Source organism: Serinus canaria, chromosome 10, assembly GCF_022539315.1.
Source record: "Serinus canaria isolate serCan28SL12 chromosome 10, serCan2020, whole genome shotgun sequence".
Taxonomy (NCBI): Eukaryota; Metazoa; Chordata; class Aves; order Passeriformes; family Fringillidae; genus Serinus; species Serinus canaria.
The window spans coordinates 10503152-10526598 of NC_066324.1; the positions used below are offsets into that span (position 1 = coordinate 10503152).

Below are 23447 nucleotides of genomic sequence, written 5' to 3' on the forward strand. Positions count from 1 at the left end.
GAAACAGCAGGGAAATCAGACACTTTTGTATTAGACTGCTTTTATTCCCTTCTATGCTCAAAGTAGACCTATGGTTGCCCTAGACCATGTTGCTCTCCATGTAACAGTACAGTAAATTCCTTTGGCTCATGCCGCTCAGTCACTTGGAGGACTCTTGCAGAAGACAGAGAAATGGTACAGCCAAACATTCTTCTCCCATTTTTCTCAGGTTGCCATGCTCCTGGGAAGCATAGCCACCCCTGTAAGTTAGAAAAGTCAAGAGAAATGGAAGCTCTAACATGGTACTGATTTTAATACAGACTCTAGGAGACTGAACAAATGTACAGGCAGTTAAGCTTGACTTTACTGGGCAAACTGTGAACAACTTTGGAAAAAAAAAAAGGTAGGCACATTGGTAAGTATGTTGGGCAGAGAGAGAAATGCTACTTCTGTAGATATTTCACAAGCCTATTAAGAGTTTTTGAAGGAGTCAATGAGCATGAGGAGGACAAGGGAAATCTATTTGATACTGCTGGTGCTAAAGCTCTAAACTAAACCCCGTATTTTTATCAATAGTGTTACTCTAGAAATATACATTTAATGACCAGCATAGTTAGAGGTTTTAGCAATTAAAAGCAATTTTTAGAGTTGTGTTCTATTACAAGCAATTTTTAGAGTTGTGTTCTATCTTAATTGGTGGAATCTCTTGAATAATTTAAAAGTTCATTGTGGTGCTACAATGGATTGGGTGTAAATGGAGTGCTTCTTGCATGCAGAACCACGGAACTGAGGAGCTGATCAGAACAGATACTGGAGATTTGGCCTGTAAGTGAACAGTGTTGAAATACTCTGTGGTATAACATAATGCACGTCACCCTCAGATCCCACACATGGGCTCTGTTTAGTGACCTCACCACAGCCTTGCGTAACACTGCCTCTTAAGTCTTAGGAGTATTTATTTTTATGATATCTTGCATAGAGAATGCATGAAATTTTTTCAATAGTTTTCATTAGCACATGGAACTGCCAAGATTGGATTCTAGGTTTGAACACCAACAGATGGATTTAATTTTTTCATTCAGATGAAACAACAAACTGTCATCATTTATTGTACGCTTGATTAATGTGCTTTGGTGTTGTCTTGATAACTTGAAGCAGTGGCTTTTCCTTTTATAATAACACATTTTGTAATATATTTCCTTTTTGTCTGAGATACAGACTTGGCTCTGGTCACTGGTGCAAATGACACAGTAAACTCAGCAGCACAGGAAGATCCCAATTCTGTTACCGGAAGCATGCCAATACTGGAACTTTGGAAAACAAAACAAGGTACTGAAAGACAATGACAGAGTTTAGTACAGAGTTAGTTATGATATATTAATTTCTTACAAGAAAAATGCCAACATATAGAAAAATAAACTAGAAATGTATTTTCTAAATTAATGCCTCAAAGATGAATATACATAGGCACATGTTCAGCTGAAAATGACCACTGCCTATATAGAAGGGGCAGAACGTTGCAGAGGCCTAGAAAACCAGATCCTGGCCATTGCCATCAGACCATCCATATTGCATGTTACCTTGATTGTTTGAATCTACTGTGTTAGTTTTCATGGGCTTCAAAAAATTCAAGCTTTTTTTTCTGTTGTTTCTTACTCCTTTTTTTTTCAATGAATTCTTTTAAAAAGAGCAAAATCAGCTCAGCCATGCCTACCTTAGAGAGCATTCTGCATTCAGGAGTTTGATGCTATAATTTTTTTGGCCAATTCCTTGGCAGCTGCTTCAGGCATTGGTTTTAAAACAGTTTTCTAGAAAAAGTAAGTCAGATTCAAAGATAAGAGGAAGCTTTTGGTGATGTAAAGCTTTCTATGTTATATTTTTTTGCCAACACAGTCACAAGAGAATAGAATGCAAGCACTTTTGTATTCTTAACCAAGTCAGGTATGCAGAGCAAAGCCAATACTGTCACCACACTCAGATACATGTGAGGTTAAAAGAGGAACACGATACAACTGCCTCAAGTAGACTGAAGTGTGTTATGTGATGCTTCTGACAATGGAACCTGTATCAAGTTGCTTCCTTGTCTGCTGTAAACATGAAAAAAAAAAAAGACTGTAGCATTAATTCTGCCTAAAGAAAACCTGCAAACAGAAAAACTATACTGCATGTTTCAGCTGCATTGACTAATCACTAGAAAATGCAGTTTCAGATCAGCTGAAATTCATGCTGCATTTGGCAAACAATTTAGTCATGAAACTGAAAACTCAAAAATAATTTCTGAAAGGAATAAAACATTATGATGTTCTTGAAATATAGAATTTTTATTTAACATTAGGAAATTAAATGAAGGCTGAGTTTCAGCTTGAAAAAGCTTCTTTTGCAGGAATCCAAAGTATTGTTCTTCGGTAGAAAAGACAAAAGGATGCTTTTTTAAAACTAAAGGAGTTTGATTCTCTTCAGTTCACTAGTATCCATCTCCAAAGCAAATAATTTCAGAAATTGTACTAAAGCTTTTAGATTTCATGCCAGTTTAACTGGCTTATGGGCCCAGTTTCATGGATAGACACTTTATTCAGAGGCAGAAATTACTTTTACAAGTAAGGGAAGCACAGTGCACAGGATCAGAAAAGGAGCAGGAGTCAGTCTGGGGTATATTGGTGGAGCACATTCTCTTCTGTTCACTCTTCTGTGGTATGTTTCTAAACATCCTATTGCAACACCAGTGGTCTGAGAAGTCAGCAGTAAAATCATGTGGCAACCGCACCAGTATTGCTAAAGCTAGACAAAAATTTCCACTTTCCATGAGGTGAAAATATAGTCTGCTGTCTGTTTTGCATTAGAGAACTAGTTCCCACCTCTTACTCTGGAACTTCAGAATTATTTTATTTTATTTCTGGCAGATAGGGTGAAGAAATCACATCTCTAAGAGTAGTTTTATGCGACAGACTACTTTCTAAATTCAACAGTATCTCATTTCTCTTCTGAATCCGTAAAATGGCAGCTACATGTTGTCTTTCCCAACAAGCAAACAGGAAGAATGTGGTAGAGTTTTCATATAAACACTTCCTTTTAATGTTGGTATTACTAAGTTTGATCAGTCACAATTAACATTCTTAATGAATTAGAATTTTACTAAAATGGTGTCCCTCAAGACAAGGAATAACAGTTTAGGAATTACATTGAATCCTTCAGTACCTTAGTAGTTGACCTCATATTCTGGTATCAGTAGATCAAGAGTTTAACTGCCACACATTTTGATCTTAGTGAGAAAGCTTTCCTGTTGGAAATGTGCTGCAATTGCCAATAACTTTTGTTAAAGGCAGAATATTCTGAGACACAAGTTAATGGCACCTGGGAGTGTATTAACTGTGTTATAGTACATGATGGGAAACTAATGGGAACTTTCCCTCCCTCCTATCTTCTTTTGGCACTTTTGAAGGTAGAGGTAGGTAGGATGGATTTTCATATCACATTATACTTTGGTACAAGCATGCTATAACCACTATCATTTATGTAGACTGAGTTTTAGAGCATTTAGGCAAAGTACTGAAACACACTGCAAGGGCAAGGTAAGAACAGATCCTTGTATCATGCTGTAGTTAAGCCTGAAGAACACTATGTGGAAAACCAGATGGACTCTAAGACTGCAAGAAGCAGTAGCAAAGGATTTAAATCAGGTAAGATTACAAGTACTTTGGGAGGTTGTGCTGTAGATTCCAAGTTGGCATCTCTTTGCAATCTCAATGTATCTTTACCCCATGCTCCGTCATGACCCTTTATTCAACCTCGGCTTGGATGACATTTCTGCTACCTTCCAGGAAAGGAATTGTTTTTTGCAGCAGCTCCATCTCTTATTCATTTTGAGAAAAGGATTAAATACTCCCTCTGACCAAGCTTACAGGCATGCTGAAATGCAGCCACTTCATGCTCCTGGCCAAACAAAGAACAAAAATACCCACAATAAGCAGAAGCAGATGACTTCAGTGGCAGGAAATGAATGAGCCAGACTGCAGGTAAAACGGTTCTCTGAACACATCGTGGAGGTTTGCACTGACAGGTTCTTTGTTATCTGGGGCCTCCCCACAGGAGGCCAGATGTCTCCTGTTGTGAGAGGAGATAGAGCTGCTCTTCCTTTTCCTCCCCCTTTAACTTATGGCTGTTTAAGTTACTGCTAATGGAAGCAGAAGCCTGTTTTTCTCTCTTGGTCTCTGATGTTTTTGGAAACAGAAGAGATAGTGAAGGGGTATTCTGATATGAAAGAAAAGGCCCAGAACTGGCCTTTACCTCCCCATGACCCTCAATTTAAAGAACAGGGAGGTCAGTGCTGCTAATTGCACTTGAAAGGATTAACCACGTGATTGCTTTCATTTAGTGGAGCAAAATTTTTCTTTAGTCTCAAAGCTGGGGAAATGTATCAGTTGTACTAAGATGCTTTCAGTGTGAGATGTATGACTTGGTCTGGCTTCTTATAACAACATCAAAATTAAATAGAGGATGTAAATATTTTTATATATATGAGAGAAAGGGCAACTACATCTGCTGCTCAGACAGGACAGATTTGCAGCAGAAGTGACAAAAACCTCCTTCCTGCCCCCATAAAAGGTTATCAGAGGAACAGCAACAGATGGTAAAGAATTACAGATATTAGGTGTGCCTCTGTCCCTTGGTGTAACAAATGACTCTTGCATTACACTGAGGTTGCACTGGAAGAAAAAGAATCTGAACCCAGTTCCTGGACACAGTTTGCCAGAAGTAAAATCCTTTCTGTACATTAATTTCTGAGAAGTAAAACTAATTTTCTTTTGGAAAAGGTTATTAATTCCCACTGTTCAAATAAAGTGAAATACACAAAACTTAAATTTGGAAACAGTTTTTCACCTTATGAACTATTTTCCAAAAGTAACGAAGAACAGCTTATACAAGCTTTTATCTGACCTCTGCTTCTTAAATAAAAAACATGTTTTCAGGGAAATGTGTCTTGGAAGTAACTCCCCATCTCCCCCCAGATTTTTCTCTCTGGTTCTTGTAAAACATTAGGTCAGTGGGTTAATTTTATTTTTGTTTGTTTAAAGTGGGTGAAAGTTTCCTTCTCGAGCTATTATACTTCTGTGATTTAAAAAAAAAAAAAATTATAACAATCTTTGTTTAAGAAATACAAGAACAGATGGAAATGTCAAAAGACTATCAAAATTCATACCAAAGGAAATAACATTAATTATGTTAAAAAGCCAAAATATCTTCTCAATAGCAATAAGAACCAAATGAGTAGGTAGTGTTGTTTCAATAGCACTGAGACATGACTGCTGATTTTTCTCATTGCTTGGCACATGAACTCAATATATAGGTAGATATAAAAATTATCTTTCTCATTCTGCCTTCAAGCCTGTGTTTCCTGTGGTGCTGTTATAGTTCATGCACATTTCATAATTTCATAACATAACCAGCATTTTGTTCTGCAAATGGGGATATATTTTTGTTGTCCACTGAAATGCATTTTTATATGTGCTTGTGCACCAATATGAGGTATGATGTAAGAGAGTGTATTTGTATCTTGTGTTTGAAGCAATACTAAGATTTCACCTTGAAATGCAGGGTTTTTGCACTATTAAAAATGCAGTACAAACCAGCTATTTGAGCCTGTATGGACTGCTGTGTAAGTATAAAAAATATTTTCCAAGACATTATTTCTATGTTCACCAGGGTGTGTGAGTGTCCTCCTAGAGAGTATGCTACAAGTGAAAACAAAAGCTTGGATGTTTTGTTTAAAAAATAATCTATTGTAATTTTTCAGTCTGTCACTTTGACAAGATATATTTTGTCTTAAGTAATACATTTCTAAGAATATTTAGAAATGTTTATCCATCTTATACCTCTTATGAAACATTTTTTCTACCTTAGGAATATAACTTTTATCAATGTATGATCTAAAATACATTCATATACCTCTGCTCTAAAGCTCAGGTCTATTACCTCTTCCAGCACTGGCTGTGCTGGTGTAGCTTGGCAAAACTACATTCACACATGATGACTCTGACAGCAGCACTACAGCTATGACAATAGTCCCATCAGCACAAAGTCTCTAATCTGCCCCATCACTGCAAAAGGAAAAACAAAGCATATTCACAGCCTTCCTAGTTTAAGGAAGCCTTGTCAGAAATATTGTGGTCAGAACCACCATTTCTGGTGCCTACAAAATGCCATAGTGACATTTGTTAGGTTAGTGCTCCCCCAAATAATGATAATATATAACAGTAATAAACACGTAACTAAATTTGTTTGAAGAAGTCTAAAATTACCCAAGAAGTTGAGAATAATCCAAATATAAGAGTACATGAATGGTACTACAGAAATCATACATTGTATAACAGTGTTTAAAGAGACCACTTTTTTAATACTAGAAGAGTTTTCCGAATTAAACTTGAAAGTATGTAATTCATATTCAATTAATGTGCTCCTTCATTCTCTATTGCTGCCCCTCTCCCTGGCAACTAAACCCCATCTGCTCATTCAGTAAGCCTTTGATGCCACGAAGGCAAAATCAGTAGTGCTGTGTAAACCACAAAGAAAACATCTGACATAAGTATTAGTAACAATGAAAAGCCAGCATGCTAATTCCTTCTTACAGTTAAAAGAGATCACTCCTTATGGGAACAGGGGTCAGGTCCTCCATTGCCATCTCAGGAAATGTGCTCATCACACTGAGCACATCAGGCCTGTAGATTGAAGTACAGCAATATTTAGGAAAATGTAACTGTTTTCAAATAAGTAACTCTAAAAAGAGTGCTCATGTGAGCAGTTCTACAACCTCAAGCGTGCAGGAGGTCTGCAGCTCACTTCTGGACATTATTTAGAGTACAGTCTATTTCCAAAAAAAAAAAAAAATCCTAGTTATGTTTGTGCAGTTTATTATTAGTAAAAAAAAGTAGTGTCGTGCACCACCAGACAGCTTACTCTTTTCCTGAACAACACTTGGCATCTTTAATCAATGTATACATAAATGAAAAGAAAAAAAGCAGATTATCATATTGTCCTTTGTAGCTCTCCTTCAAAATCTCCTGATGATAGTCCACAAGGAAATAATAAATTGCTTCTATTGTGGAAAGGTATGTATCTGGTTTTCCCTTCTGATGACGCCAAAAGCAAGTTTTCCTTGTCTTCAACTCAATTTGCAGTAACCCTGTCAAGGAAAAAAGATGACCTAGATTAGTCAATGTGAATTGTGGCCAGAATGTCACCCAAGACTTTAGCACCAAGACTTTAGTTTTGTTTTCTGACTTTGCTGCTAACCTGCTCAATGCCTGCATGAAAATAATTTTTCTTCCTGTACCTACACTTTTCATCTGTAAAACTGAGACAATAATTTTATCATCCTTTTTGGACCACTTTGGAATTTGATGAAGTGCTGTAAATCCTTGGTTATAATCTTCAAATCTGCAGTTAATTACAAGTTATCCTTTCATTCAAACAGCCACACAGCCCTCAGTAAACTGCAGAGTGGCTTCACACGGCAAGAGTGAAACCCACACCTGCCAAGACTCATCAATGTTCAGAAAATTATTTCATCTTTTGCCAAGTTAATACTTTCCAAGTGTAAAACAGAATCCCTTAGACTGTTAGTGTTGCTGAAGTGAGGACTATTTGCAAGAGCCAAGAACTTTTAATTTATGCTTGTTAAGTAACTGAAATGTCACTGAAATTACTCAGGAGTAAGTATGACAGCATCTTGTAATTAACTTTACTAGATACTAAAAGCATTCCCACTTAAGACGAAAGAGAGAATTTGGTGTCTGTATGACTCAAAAATAATCTTTAATCTACTTGTAGTCTCTGTAACTATTCTATTATTCGGATGAATTTTAAACAGGTATCTTAGTTTTTATGTTTCCTAAGATGCACAAACTATTCAAAACTGAAACCAACTCAATGTGTTATCACTTTGTAAACAGGATGGGCACTTGGATCATGAAGAACAGGGTACACACCTGTCAACAATATCAGAAGCAGACTGTAAAGTTATCTTTTTCTATCACAATCTGATACTCTGTCTCATGGGATAATTTAACACAGGTAAAAGTGCAAAAACCAGTATAGCCTAAGAATTGCTTGGAAGTTATAGACAGTGAAGTTTCAGAAAGGTCCAAATCCAGGCTAGAGCCCAGCACTTGTAATTGTACACTTTTAGCCTACAAACTGTTTAATTCTTTCCAGTGTAATTGCAAGAGGGATTTAGTTGTTTGTTTTGCAGTTAGTAAAGTGTGGTATCCTGCATTGTAGAAGAAATCTGAATTACAGCATTTAAAAAAAAAACCTGGACAGGAAAGTCTGTCCTTGAATTTAAATGTTATTATTGAGATTTCAGAACCAAAACCTCAAAATATCATACACAGTCTAATTATTACCTCTAATAATCCTACACACGTGAAACTTAAAATAGCAGTAGGAAACTGCATGAAGCTTGTTGCTCTCAAGGGTTTTCAACACTTGAATTCTCAGGCCTAACCAAAATGAAAACTTCCATCAAATCCACATTGCTTTCACCCTAAAAGCAGTGAAGTAAATCTCAGGGATGATTCTTCCAACATTAAACTCCTACGTAGCTGTGGTTTGAATACAAACAAAAGTTCACTGAAGGCAGGACCTCGGACACTACTGAGCTTACCACAACTGCAGTATCAGTTACTTTCAAACAAAAGACTTTAGGACCCTTCATAAAAAAAAAACAAACCAAAACCGGAGGGGGTTAAGGATCAAAGTTACTGAGCACGTTTCATCTGTACTGGATCTGTGTACAGCCAAAGGCAATGTTTGCTAACAAATACTCACCGTTCATATGAAACCCCACACTGCTAATGAATAAGCTAATAAAATATTTGGCTGATAAAAAGCAGTTCAAACTTACAGAGAAAAAAACCCAAAGCAATCAGTTTCTTTAACAATCCTGGTGATGTTGCCAATAAGCTCCATCACTCAGGTCAGAAAGTCATCATTAACATTAGATTCAACTGTTTGTTTTCTGATCTAGGGATCACTTTTAATGAAGTAGTCAATCCTAGACATTACCAACTCTCACGTATTTCTTGTCTTTAACTGATTTAGTTTTGTTTTCTAAAGATATGTTAACACTTTTCCAAGATATAGAACTATTTTTTGTCCAAGATCTCTCAGCTTATTTTAAGACTGATGTACTCATTTGCTTTCTCTTGCAGCACAATTTACTAGATTTACTGTCTATATAAATATAAGCCTACAAAATACAAGGCTTTTCTTTACATTTTCTTGGCTTCATTAATGTTTTCATTCAATATTTCTTGTAACTTAATAAGTATGGCAATTACTTTTTATTTGGAATTATGAACATTCCTTTTTGAACTTTAACATATGATGGATATTTTGTAGGATGATGACTTCATTTGCAATTGAACTGAAAAATGAAAACAGTTCTCTATTTTTCATGTATGTACAACATAAAAATGTCATCAGTTTATGCCTAAGGAAACTCTGCCCCATTCATCTTGGAAGTGAAAACTGCAATCTCTAAAAGGGGTATTAATGCAATTTATGTTCTTTATGGCAAGCACTAAGGAAAGCAATACGTGCACAGGCTGTGCACACTGTTACACCCAATATGAGGATGGGTAAAATTCTCCCATAGTAGAAACTGACTTGCATGACATTATTAAACCTCACAGCAATCCTGAAACTCAGGAACCCAGGGAGCTGCAGAACAGCTGGAAAACAGCTGGAACTGAGATTGGTTCTAGAAACCAGAGAGTAGTACACCAAATCAGCATTGTCATGAGGAAACTGGAAACTATTCAAGAGCTACAAAGTAACACCAGTTAAGACTTTTTGACTAATATATGCATAGGCTTCCACGGAAATTTTCGGTTCCCCTGGCTGCCTGTTATTTTCCTTGAATTTGTCCTCTTAAAATAAGTTTCAAATGCCTTACATTAACATGCAACATGCAATTCCTCTAATCTTTACAGTAATACTTCAATGTAGCTGATAGAGTATGTTTTGTGTTAAACTAAATACTTATAACAGGATTTTAATTAGCCAATACATCATAATAACATGTGGGATTCTTTAATAAACTGACTAGACAGCAAGGCAACATCCATCTTCTATGCAAGAAAGTCTGTGAAATTCCTTGTAGGATCCAGTGTGAAGCACTAGTAGTGTATATGTGCATGTATATATATGTATATTGCATATAAACTTGACAACCCGCCTCCCAGCTAAGTGCACTTTTTGCACTAATGAAAGTATATTCAAACTTCTATTCATCTCAAAGGAAATTGAATGCTATTGCTAAATTGTTTTGTCTTTTGTGGTTTTAATTAGAATGCTTAAATGTAAACTTCTTGTAAAGAACCTAAGACAAAAACTTTTTGCAGAATTACCAATTTCTGCTCTCAGAGTTGGAAGGGTGTGGAGGGCAAGCAGCCATTCCTTTTTTATCTGGAGCAGTGAGATCATGGAAATGTCCATTAACAACTTGAGGAGTAAGAGAACCCAAGTCATGACAAACCTGTGCTGAACCTCCTAAATCCCTTATTTACCTTCTTGGGGCCTGTTTGCCACAAACACGTATACAAATGGTCCTGTGGGTCTCTGGAAAGCAGGCAGCCACCTGGAAAAAAAATCTTCCTGGCTTCCTTCAGAGGCCATTCTAACTACTGTTCTACTGTCTAACATGACAGCTCCCATTCTCTGAGACTGAGGAAATTTGCTCCAATAGAGAAGTGAGACAAATAAATGTCAATGCTTTCTTAGTACTAGTATTATCTTTATGCAAAATAAATTATATGACATGAAAAGTAATGGAGTCTGTTCAGGAAGTATTTTACAGCCCTGGAACAGGCTGCTGAATCCTTCATATATACACTCAGAGATAGGGTTACAAACAAGCTTAAATTGTGCTCAGGTCTGTTATAGACATATGTCCCTTAGTCATTTCTGCAGCAATAATGTCTCAGTATCAACTTGTACTTTTTTACCTTGAAGTCGTTCATCAGTTATTATCTTGTTAGTCTGATTCCAGGTACTGTCAATAAATATTATTTTCTTCAGTCCGGTGCCTTCACTCCTGCTGCTTGAGATGCATTCATTTGGATTTTTTTCTGCTTCAGGTTCTATTTTTGCTTGTTTAAGAACTGGCTCTCTGGAACAGTCATCGTCACTAGAACAGACACCTTTCTTGGTGTACTTTTGGAGATGGAAAGCAATATCTCTTACTGAAACTGAATTGGGGCCAGGAAATATAAGTGCTATCTGAATGAAGAAAACAAAGAGATCTGAGTGTCAATAAAATCTAATAAACCAACAGGAATTGTTATATTAAACAGACATTTTCTACCCTGTCCATAAACATTTAAATTAGAACAAGATGAAACAGTAACTTTAAAAATATTATATTGTCCAACACAGTGTTAAATCCGTGCTAAAAACATGTTAATGAATTGAGATCTTTAACAGAGATTTTTAATTAATGTTACTTCCATGCCTCTACTACCAACTCTAACACTTCTGTATAAAAAGGTTTTTCAGCCAAGACACTGGTGTCAGCCATGAGGAAGTTCAAACGTCACTTATCACTGCAGTATATGGGGCAGGAGGGCCAAAAAGGATAGCTTACCATTTAAATGAACATATACACCCAAATTCATAACTCACTTTTTTGGTGCTCTATGCTATGACAGACAAGACTTCAATTTTAGTTGTTTTCCTCTGTCAAAGTGAATGTTAAAAATTTTTAGGAGGTTTTACTATTGCGGCTACTAATATGAGCACAACATTCAACTGCTGTTTAACTTGCTCCAAGTTGAATACTTTCACTTATAGGCAAAATATTTCTTCAGATACACAGTAAATCCAATTCTCCATTATGTGAGGAGATGAACATAGAAAATGCAAGGTGGTTAAATAGCGCTGCAGACTTTCTCAGCTTTGGAGAAAAGGTTACAGTCCAGAACTGTGTGTTTCCAGAGCTAATCTTTGAGAGAGCACAGGATGGACTGCACTAATGGAACAGTGGTTTCCTCCCTGCAGGGCACTACCACTGCAGCAGGAAGCTGCACCTCCCCAGCATAAAGCCTGGCTATCTCTAGAGAATCTCTTACTTCGTGTCTCTTCTCTTCATACTCTGGAATGCACGGGTATTTATAAATTGTAACATCATCAGGTGCCAGGAGCTTAGCATGCACAGCAGTGCTTTTGCCATCGAGTTCGTTTGGGTGTTTAATAATGTCAATCTTCAAAGGTAACTACAGTAAAAGAAGAAAAAAGCAGTGTTTATCATCATATTTACAAACATCTATTAGAACCTTACAAGAACTTATTAGAACTTACTTAGAAACTTATCTATTAGAAACAAACAAGAACTTATTCAAAATTTGGAAGAAATTCCTATGGGTGTGTAATTAAAATGTATGTGATTTTTTTTTTTTAATAGGTTTAGAACTAAACTAGAGACAAGTTAGAAGAAGCCCCTACTACAATTTATGCAAATAGCTAGGTAAGCAGTGATGCACTTTGGAATGCTACCAGCAGTAGTGTGGTAAAATCTCCAGAAATAGAATCAATAAGGTAAGCTGGATGTGCTCTTAATTTGAGCAATATAATGGTTCTAAATATGAATACTTATCTCTATCAGGTATTCACCCAACTGTGAAAATGACTCTTTCAATGAAAATATACCTCAGTTTACTGAAGTATATTGAAATTTTAGGTCAAATTTCAAAAGTAATTCCACAGATTTTTATGATGATTTCAAACTCTACTGTCTTCAAAATGCATCTTAGATCCTAACTGATTTTGCAAAATATCTCAGTCCTCTCTGATAGTTTCCCCAAGTAACTCAGCTGAAAGGCATTACACTATTTATATTTTCACAGCAGTTATCTGAATTATAGAACCATGACAGATAGGAATGCTTTTAGGTCACATTTTATGTAAAATTCACCCTTGGTTTTGGACAAATTTTTGTTCACAATATAACATTTTCTGGCCAGAGTTATTAGAAACTGAAGAATGTGCAAGAGCACCGTAAAGAAACTTTCAGCAACTAAGTGGAAACATAGTTGCATGAGAAGCTGAGTGACTTCAGCCTATATTCCCATCTAGAAGATAAATAAATGTTTATGTGAGGATTGGAACATTTTCAGTGTTTGTACATGTAATTCCTCAAGTAAGAACAGTAATTTTATCTAACTGTAGTTTATTCATACTTATAGCTGTGTTCAAAATGAATGTCTGTAAATAATGAGTCAGAAAAAGAAATGGCTGCAGACAGACTATTCTCTGTCCACAGTAACTAAAACCCCAAAGATATTATAAAAAATCATTAAGCAATACTAACTTTCACAGTTGGAATTTCTTTGGTAGGGACAGTTTCAACAGGAACAAAGCATGTATAACAATAAAACATCCTTGAACTATTGCATCGGGGGCATTTTGATCTCCCACTCTTTTTTGCCTTTTCCAGTACTTCCTGGGATGCTAACTGTAATTGTTGAAGTGGATTATCTTGAATCGATGATGGAGTCTGCAGTAGGCTTTCCAAACCCTCAGTATTTCTTTGTGCTCCTTGAGCCTTCTCTTCATTTAATAGTGTAGATGAATTTAAAGACATGGTTAGCTGAAACAGACAAAATGTTGTTAAAGAACATTTATATTATCCCACTTAATAAAACCATCTCATTAAAGAAGGTATTTCCTACAACAGAAAGAATAATAAAATCATCTGATTCAAGAGATTTCAGGGAGAGCATGGGATAAACAGCTGGAAAGAACTTGAGATCTGCATCCTTAATGCACACATGCGCATTCACTATCCACTCATTTAAGTCCTGCAGAAGTCTATTATTTCTCTGTTGTTAAGATCTGTGCCTAAAAGTTTATGAAAACACTGGTAAACAGTGTTTACCTGGATGAGCAATTCCATTAGTCTCCAACATGACTACTGACAAGGAATTATATGCCTACAGGATAGAAATTTGTAAGACAAAAGTTTATTGTGCTTATTTAGATCTCTATCCTAAAATTTATTGTGTGTGGGCCAACCAAATAACCTGAATGAAATTCCTCTTGGACAGAACTTTGTGAAACAGAAGAAATTCTCCAGGAGAAGAGCCTGAGGCTGCAAAGTAACAACTAGAAGAGGGCTTTGGTGCCCCATGTTGCATATAGTAAGCGCTGACCCAGTCTGGATTTCCACAACTTTGTGTTTATTTAGTACCACTGATGGATTTTTGTCAGGCTTTCTTCAGGAGAGCTGCTGTCTCACGCTCTGCAGCTGGCACGGAATTCTCACCACGTAGCAAGGCATGAGAAACATGACCATGTGCCCCCCCCGGGGCAGACAGAATTAGCGCTGCTGTGCTGTCACAGCCCCCTCTCACTGATCCCTCGGGGTGCTCTCTCATCCCCAAAGCAACCCCCAGCCAGGAGCCTGCACAGCCTGCAGTAGTTATAAACTGCCTTTGGCACTTTGTGCTGCATCACATGCAATGAAAGAAGTTATTCTCAGAATTTACTTTCAGCTAATTAAGACTTACTTTTTTCATGTCAAGGATCACACTTATGAAATCATGTAGCAAAGTCATGTTTAACAAAAACAAACAAACAGTAAGTCCTGAAATGTAATCCAAAATGAAGCGCTTAAATAAAATCAAGTGTAATGTAATTGGAAAGTAACAAAACCAAAAAAACTAAGCTAAGTTTCCAACACCAAATTAAAATCAATCCCAGAAAAAATTGTTATTTTCTGGTAAAATCAAACACTCACCCATGCCACGCTACCTTCCCCGAACTCTGCCTCTGCCAAGGTCTAACTTTTGAAAGGTCAGGGAAGTCCACTCAAATAAACACAAAATCTAATATGCATACAAATTTTCTAGTGCAATTTGCTTTCAAATAAAGCCAGTATACTTTACATCTCAGAGTAACCTGTGCTATTATCAAGTTTCCTCAAGAAGCAGAGGCCGAGAGGCCCTGGAATTGGACATGCATTCCCAGCCTGCAAACTGATTCTTTTTCAGTGTAATGTCTTACACTCTGTGGCGCTCAACGGTGACACCCTGAAGCACTTTTGTTATCCATGCTGACAAGGGATACGCTGTGGCCTCAAAATAACAGCTGTGCCCACGCTGCAGCACTATACCTACAGTACACTTCAGAAAACGACAGACTAGAATTTTAAGATCCAAATCTCCTTTCAGACAGATATTTTTAAGACTAAACAACAACTCCATCTGCACCTCATCTCCAAACCCCTGCAAAATCGCTGCCGGTGGAGGGTACCCTCCACACTCCAGCCGCAATTCTAGAGCAACTCAGCACGTCGGCCGGTGCATCTCGGGGGGCTGCGTACAGCTCATGGGGTGCCACAGCCCCCCTCCGTGCCGCTGCTCGCCGCTATCAGCCCACCGGGGCCGGCTCGGAGTGCAGCGCTCGCCGCTTCTGCGGGCGGACAGCGCAGGGCGCTCGGCGGGCACAGCCCTGGGCCGCTGCCTCTGCCCCCGAACGACAGCGCGGTTCGGCCGCTCGGGCGTGTCTGAACGGCCCCGTCCCGCCGCCGCAGCGCACCGCGGCCCCCGTGGGCGCAAAGCCGCTTCCGACCGCGGGCCGCCTGAGCCCGCCCCAGGCACAGCGCGGCCCCTCGGCGCTCCCGAGCCGCGCTGCCTCCTCTCTCCTGCCGCCACCGCCGCGCTGGGGCGGGAGCTCCTCAGCCGCTCCTCGCCCGGCTCCGGCCCCCCCGCACCACCCGCTCCTCACCCGCCGCCCGGCGCGGCTCCCGCGCGGCCCTCGCAGACACCGGAACGAAAGTGCCGGGCTCGGCCGCCGCGGGGAGGCGGGGAACGGAAACAGCCCGGGGCTGAGCGCGGGTCCCGCGGGCCGCCTCTGCCTGAGGGGTTTGGTTTGCTGTGGGCGCCTCACTCCTCGCATGGGCTGTTCCCAGCTTTGGGTCACAAAAAAGTGGCCAGAAACCACTTCCAGCTACTTGGGCAGGGGGGAGAATCCCGCCGTTCCCAGCTGGGCCCACGCCAGGTGTTTCTTGCTCTGCGTCCGCTGCCCAGTCCTGCCCTCTCCGTGAGGCGGCACCTCTTGAAAGCCGCTGAGGTTTTGACTTCCATCCGAACTCCAGGAAAGATAGATCAGAATTTTTTTTTTTTTTAACACTGTATTTTCCCCCGCACCCAGTAGTATCCTTAGAGCATATTTATTGGCTGGAGGAATTATGCTGCCGCATTCCTCTCTGCTCTCTCTAAAGGGAATATGGGATCTCTTCTGTGGGATTCCTTGGCCTGGTTGAGGATGCTGCTCCATTGTAGCATTTACCCAGTATTCAGCCTTTAGGGTGAATTTCGGCTAATCTGCAACCTTCACAGAGCTTCCAGCTTGTAAACAAAATACTTAATACGTGAGAATAGTGGCAGATTTGTAATTTTTTCTTCAGTGTGCATTTTAGAAGTGCATGAATAATAACAGTATAATATTGCAGAGGTAGTGAGATGGAAATGGAAGTTCTGTCTTTGTGATTCTGTGCCTTTATGAATCTTTCATGTATTTAGTATGTTTCTTAACATCTAAGGAAGTAGTATTTTGTGTATTAGGAATGTAAATATTGAGAATTGAGTTTGAGTGTAGGTTGTATTTCCAAAACTCTTGGGCACTGCAAAAGAGCTTTGTAGAAATGGCACACCTTTAAGAGAGCAGACTCTCTGCTCTTAACTTTCTTACACCATGGAGGAAAATGCCTGTGTGCTGTACAACAATTTTCTTTGGCTGGAGCCTTGCTTGAGTGATGATCCTGAATCAAGCTTTGTTTGAGATTTGATCAGGCCATGCCATTACTAACATAAGAGAAAGTCCTGAACCTGAGGCAGAAGGTTCTGATGAGGATGAACGGGGGAATAGTTGGTTCTGATTTTACCTTTCTCTCTTCTCTTACACTAGTAGGACTGCTAGGGAGATCTTTGACTACATATGCCTTTCTGGTTTGTTGAAGAATTCAGTATAATGTGGTTACCAGTGATTTGTCAGAATGACGTTCTTTTTAGAAGAAGTAGGACATTCCTTTTGACCTGCCTACATTATTTGCAAGTATTAATTTGCTCAAATCTTTTAAACCAGAAAATTGGCTCTTTTGAGCTTTGAACCAGAACTTTTTCCCACACTGGAACAAAGAAACAAAAAATGCTTGAAAGATGTGAAGCATTTAGTTACAAAATATTTTTTTTTAATGGTAGATATCTAGGAGGAGGAACCTGACATACAAATGGAAGCACTTAAATTTAGGATAATATCAAAACAAAGTATTGAATTTTTTACATTTTAAAGTTGGTGTTACTTAACCATTTTACCCGGAAATCACAGCATCACAGAATGAGCATCTGTGTGTTAATAGTTTCAGTGCAGTCAATAACATTTCACTGATTTACTTTTTTAAAGACATAATTTGTCTTGCTGCCTTGCTATTAAAATTGAGCATGTCAATATCCTTCAGCAATACCAGGGTGTTTAAAACCACACGGATTACTCTGTTTTAATGCTTACTGAGTTATTTCAGTGAAGTGATCAATTTGATGATCAAGGCCAAACAACTACCTTTGCTTCCAACAATTTGCTCAAATATTTAAGCTGCTAATTTAAATTCTTTGCCAGATCAAGGATCAGTTTCCTCCTGTGCTTCCAAGGCTGTTCTCAACAGATGGAAGGCATTACTGGCCTTTCCGAGAACTTAAATTGCACATGATTTTATTTGTCTCTTTAGAAACATAATGACCCTTTTTTCTTGAGTTATCTCCTCCTCTAACTAAAAAGTTATAGTCTTTTTAATTACTCTGTGTCTGCTGTAATGGGCCTCCCTGGTCTATTTCTGTTTTTCTGGCTCTTTGAGATGATGTAATCCTCTCTGAATGCAGAACATGAGAGAGGAGGAGAGCACAGTCTGTGCAGTGTTGCCAGAATTAAAGATTCTTAGATGTAAAATGCATTTATACTTGTATTGCAATTCCTTATGCAAAATAAAGTTCACAGATTACCTAATATAATATTTACATTTCTATAATTTTCAGAAGAAGCTGGTTTTAGTGGTCGCAGAAGGAGTGGCTGAGTTGCGTCTGTTGATGAGCTTTACTTTTTGGAGGGTAAGTTACAAAAGGATTATTCCTTTAGTGTTGTATGTAAATATCTGTATGAACATCAGACCACACTCAGACTTGGAGAAGAGAATAAACACAGGTCACTGAAGCACAGAAATGTTTTCTCATGCCAGTGTGTCTCAGTGTATCTAGGGGAACATCTTACTGCCCTTGAAGAGAGCACTCGACAGGCATTGGCCCAGATAAGTGTTTACAGCTTTCCCTCTGTCTGTGAGTGTGAAGTGTCAAGTTCATAATTTGAAAAAAAACCAATAAACTAAGGTCTGCCTGGGTTTTAGGAACGTTTTGTTTAGGCCTAAACAAAGTGCAGGCAAAAGTCTAAGCAAGCCTGTTCTCCACAGATCGCGTTAATAAAGGAAAGATGAGCCTAAAATGGTAACTTTTAAGACTTCCAATCATTCCAGTGATGCAGGGGGCCTGTACAGTGTGTTAAATCTTGTGTGTAGACACATTTAGGTGTAGATCCAGATTTATGTAAGGGCTTTGCCTGCTTGGAGCTTTTTTAATCAATAAAATCATCAATCCAGCCCCTACTTCTTGCTAAACCTGGCTAAATTTTTAAGACATTGTTACTGAGCAGATTACTACAGAGGGAGCTCTGATTGAGACACGTGAGGTGTGGAAAGCAAAGGAGAATTAAATATTTTTAATTCTTTTTATGGCTAAGACAAGAAAATAAAATTTTCTTTTTTTTTTTCATTGCATACATAGAAATGGAATTACACCTATCTCTGTATGTTTTTTAGGAGGTAAGAAAGCCCATTTTGCAAAACTACTTTGGATTCTTTATATTTCTAAGAGTATCTTATAGTCACCTAAAGTATCTGTTTTATACCTTTGTTCCTTATATGAAATATATTCACAGTTCATAGTGTGATTTGTCTTCGCTGGAAATACTGTTTATTTCATGTGTGAAATAGAATTAATTATGAAATAAGTGTTTATAAATTTTTCAGGTTCCCAGATACGTTGTTGAGGAGTCAAGTGGTAGACACGTAGAGGTGAGTTTCTTTAGCTTCCATGTAAAAAAGTATACAGCATTCTGTCTTAGGCATATGGTTTGACTTGGAAGTCAAAAAAATACCTCTGACAGCAAACTAAGTCATTCAATTTTTGTAAGATTACATGAATTCAGATATATTGGGTAATGGAAATTTCAAATACTGTGTAAATACGATGACTGACTTCACCATAAAATGTGTGAATTCTGAGGTTTTTTACTCAACTTCAATGGGAATTATCTGTGGCTTTAAATACTTTAGGAAAGGCAAATGAGAAGTCACTGTGTTTTCCTTTGAATTCAGGATTTTAAATAACAGTTGAAAACACCAGGGGTGATTTTGAGCTATGTCTCTGCTGTCTTTGTGATCTGATTTAGGCAGTGATCCCTGTTCCTGAGCAGGTTGGTGATTGCTAGGTCAGGGGAGCTTTCTCCTTGGGAAGGTCACTGTGGGGTAGTGTCAGAATTCAAGGCTCTGTGAAGGGCCAAGGTTCTACATTGTTTTATAATTTCAACTTGAATTGAAATGTGTAATGCTTTCATTAATATTTATCTTTAACATGTAAATGCATGATGTAATAAATATAGACTAGATAAGTGTACCTCCTTAGAGTATAAATTAAACCATAAGTAAACCATAAAACCATTAAACCATATTTTACAAACAAATTTCAATGTTTTTATTTAAAAATAAAAATATTTTTAAATTTCATAATTAGCTATCAAAAAATACTTCCTTCATGCTGTAGGATCAGTAGCATTATATTGGTACAGAAATTTTTATAGAGAGGAACAGATTCCCAATATTCACCGGATTGTTACCACCAGCATAAAACAATCTCTGAAATTTCGACTTTTCACCTTTTTTGCATATTATGTTGTTGTTATTATAAAAATTATTTTATTATATTTTGCAAATTAACCTCTCATCAAATGCTATTACACTGACTGAATTTCACCATCTGTGTTGAAATAGGTACTAGCCGATAAGATGTAAGAATATGGTAAATATTTTGAGTGAATTTTGACTGCTTCACATTTATAAGTGAAAGAAACCTAATTCCTGTCATTTGTCCAAGTCCAAATACTGTCAAGCTGATAAAAACAAGTTGTGCAGAGTGAAGGAGAGATATAAAATTCAGGTGGTTGAGCTGCCCTAATAAACTCTGTGTCTGAACACTAAACTGTTGATAACACTTGCCACAAAACATGTATGGATAAATGCTCCATTTTTGAGGAAAAGTGTTAAGAGCACACCCAGAAGCATGCTGTTTGAAGTTGACAATGTACAGAAGTAATCAATAGTCCTACTAAATATTAAATGTCTTTTTTTTTTTTTTTTCCCATAAAACTTCATGTCTTAGCATCCAAAGAATGGCTGTAGAGCTTACTGCTTGCACTGAGTAAAAGTCTTATGTGAGTTTATAATCTACAGCTATTCCTCTCAGAGACATTTGTAATGCACTGACAAAAGCTGATGATGCTTTCTGAAATGCCTCCTTTAGTGGACTGGTAACATTTTTGTTTATTTGTGCTTAAAAATGTGCAAATGTACCCAGAAAAGCAAGATGCAAGGAATACGGAAATCCTTTGAGCACTTCTGCACACAGTTTTGGCACAGCTTAGGATCAGTGCTTGCCTCCTAGAACATGTTAGTCCAGTGTCTAAATCTGCTTTTTAATAATAGTTGTTTATAATATTTCTGGTCTTAAATATTTTAAAATTATGTTATAGATTTAATACAGCAGGTGTGACTGGATGCCTTGCTAATTTTGTATCAAACAAGAGCATTTTTGTGGTTTAAACTTTAAATGTTTAGACTTTTAGTCTTAGGTTTACTGAAAATTGAAAAGAAAAATCAGTAACAGGCTGAGAGACTTGCAGGTATCTGGCAAATGCAAATCAGTCCCTGTGTTTTGACAGCCTAATGTTGAGATACCCAAAGAAGCTGCTTTTGTTTCTCTCAGTAAAAGCTAAACATTCCCCCTGCAAGTTTTTCCCTTCAGTACTTCTGCAAGCTGAAAGAAGTTCCTATGTGCTTGTGGATCGTGTTTCAAATTAAAATCCTTGTACTTTTTACCTTTGTCTAGTTATGATTTGCTTTGTGGTTTTAGGAGTTTTAAATCTCTGCATTCATTGTACTGAATATTTTTTGTTGTTTTGATAGAAAATTGTTCTCAAAGTCTGGAGAAGTCTGTTTCTCTCAAAATAATCTATTGCAGTGCTTCAGGATTCTTTGTGGTCATGGTTTCTCCAGAAGTTTAACATTTAAATTAATTTTAAATGTTGTTATAGCTGTTATTATCAAACAAAAAAATCTGCATATCCCACAAGTACAAAAATGTAAGTGTTTTACTCATGCAGCTCAACTGCATCAGCTGTAGTAACTTTAAGGAGCTGTAGTTGAGCGTATGAAGAATTAGTTTAGTTAGCAGGTTTATATCATGAAGCTTAAAATAAACTTTTAGATGAAATTGACTGTTTATTTTACTTTGCTTACTTTGTGTAATGGTGCTAAAATTTATGAAAGGTATGAGTTTGGAATATTTAGGTTAAGGGCATAAATCAAAAGTGTGTGAGTTCTGTTACCTCAGATGATCACTATGTTCTTTATGAAGAAGAGGAGGAAAATATTCCTGCGGCAGGAGGCTGTGATAATGTGCACTGGCTTTGGTTCAGGACATCACTTAGATTCTGTCTTAATTGTTGGCTGATAAACTTAACATATGCTTCAGATAATTCATGTTTTTCAGTGCTGTTCTGAATCAGGAACTACTTCAATATACTCAGAACCGATTAAACACTTAGAAGTTGTTAAAATGTTTAGAAGAATGATGTTTTGCAGTAAGAGAGGGCAGTAATTTAGGGGTATGTGTTTCGGTGCTGTTCCTTTGTGTTGGCAATGTCTCACCTCAGATAACTGTGAGTTTGACAATGTTGTGCATCACTATTTTGCACACAGCCATATCTGAATTTATGTAGGTATCTTTGCCCTGATTTATTCCCCTTTGAAGCTTAACCAAGAGCACTTGTTTGACAGAATGGCAGGTTTTGTGGCTTATTTTCTTCTTGTTCCCAGGCATGCTAAAGATGCTTTTTCTCAGGTAAGATTACCAGTAGCATGTTCAATGAGACATGTATAGCTGCTGCATTTTGGCACATAAAAGTATTAATACTGACCAATGTACCTGCATCCAGATTGACAGCTTTTGCCTCCAGAAGACAGCTGGAAGCACTTTCATGTAAGTACCTGAGAGAGAGAACAACCAGAACTGGTGAGGAAAAGCTGGAAATTATCATGGGCAGTCATTAAAGAGAATTTTTTTTGGCTTATATAGTATGTGAATAGTAAAATGAAATTATTAAGTGGTGTGATTTTCAAAAGCTTTTTTTCCTCTAACAGAAGTTCATTGCAATTGTGACAGTTCACTTCAATATATTTACATTAATTAAAAAAATTACAATATGAAATCCTTTTAGTAGACTTTTTGCATATGGTTATTTTGTCAGGTTTATCCTGATTGGTTGTCACAAATCATTGTGTTGCTTTTTGGGCAGTATTTCCTGTATCTATTAAATATTTTGATGATGACTTTCAGGAAGGATTAAAAGACTTGGTTTTTCAGTGGGTATCAGGTACTGGTAGTTTTTTTCTTTCCCTGAGGCATGTTTTGTCCATAGTATCAGTTGTGCATTTCAGTGAAACTCTGTTGCCTTTATTATCTGTTGCCTTATGTGTGTAATGCCATACATGTATACATCCATAGAAAATGCAGTACTAGAAATACTGATGTCAAAGCTGGCTTTTTCTGCTCAGTAATAGTAATTATGATGATTTCTTAATACTGATTTTAGGTATATAAATATGGATAAATATTTTAACAGTACCCTGAAAAGGAATCTGAACTAACGATCCATGGCATTATTTCTCTTTAAGAAAAACAAAACTGGATCAAACATCTCAAATTGTTTTTTGCAAAAGCAGCTGTTTGTAGGTGGTCTTGGAGGTATCTCTCTATAAAAAAGAGCCACTTTTTACAAATATTCTTACAGAATTCAGACTATACTGAATTTCTAGAAATTTTCTAGTCCTAGAAATTTCTATTGGAAGTAGTATTACATTTCCATTAGAGGAAGTAGTGTTATATTACCATTAAATACCTGCATGTTTGACAGTAAAAGTTTATGAGTTTTAGATTGCATATGTCATTTGATATCCATTCCAAAACTTAGATTTAGAGCAGATTTCTATCTTTAGTGCTCATTTATTTAGATTTCATGACAATGTGGATTTCATT

At 37.4% G+C, this 23447-nt stretch overlaps 1 protein-coding gene across 3 annotated transcripts; it reads right to left on the bottom strand.

Annotated features, from left to right (window-relative positions):
- Positions 1–360: 360 nt before the first annotated feature.
- DTWD1 (DTW domain containing 1) lies at positions 361–15995 on the bottom strand. Of its 3 annotated transcripts, XR_007778461.1 has the most exons (6): positions 15760–15995; positions 13343–13621; positions 12105–12248; positions 10983–11256; positions 6785–7156; positions 361–6692 (listed from the first exon to the last, which is right to left on the bottom strand). XR_007778461.1 is itself a non-coding variant. In XM_050978651.1 (5 exons), exons 1-5 carry the CDS (start codon positions 15928–15930, stop codon positions 6927–6929), a joined length of 1098 nt encoding a protein of 365 aa, XP_050834608.1. In that variant the 5' UTR covers positions 15931–15995; the 3' UTR covers positions 361–6926. The 3 variants fall into 3 exon arrangements, 2 of the variants coding, with proteins under 2 accessions (XP_050834608.1, XP_050834610.1); XM_050978651.1 differs by having other exon boundaries at positions 361–7156; XM_050978653.1 differs by lacking the exon at positions 15760–15995 and adding an exon at positions 15037–15553 and having other exon boundaries at positions 361–7156.
- Between the last annotated feature and the right edge of the window lie 7452 nt (positions 15996–23447).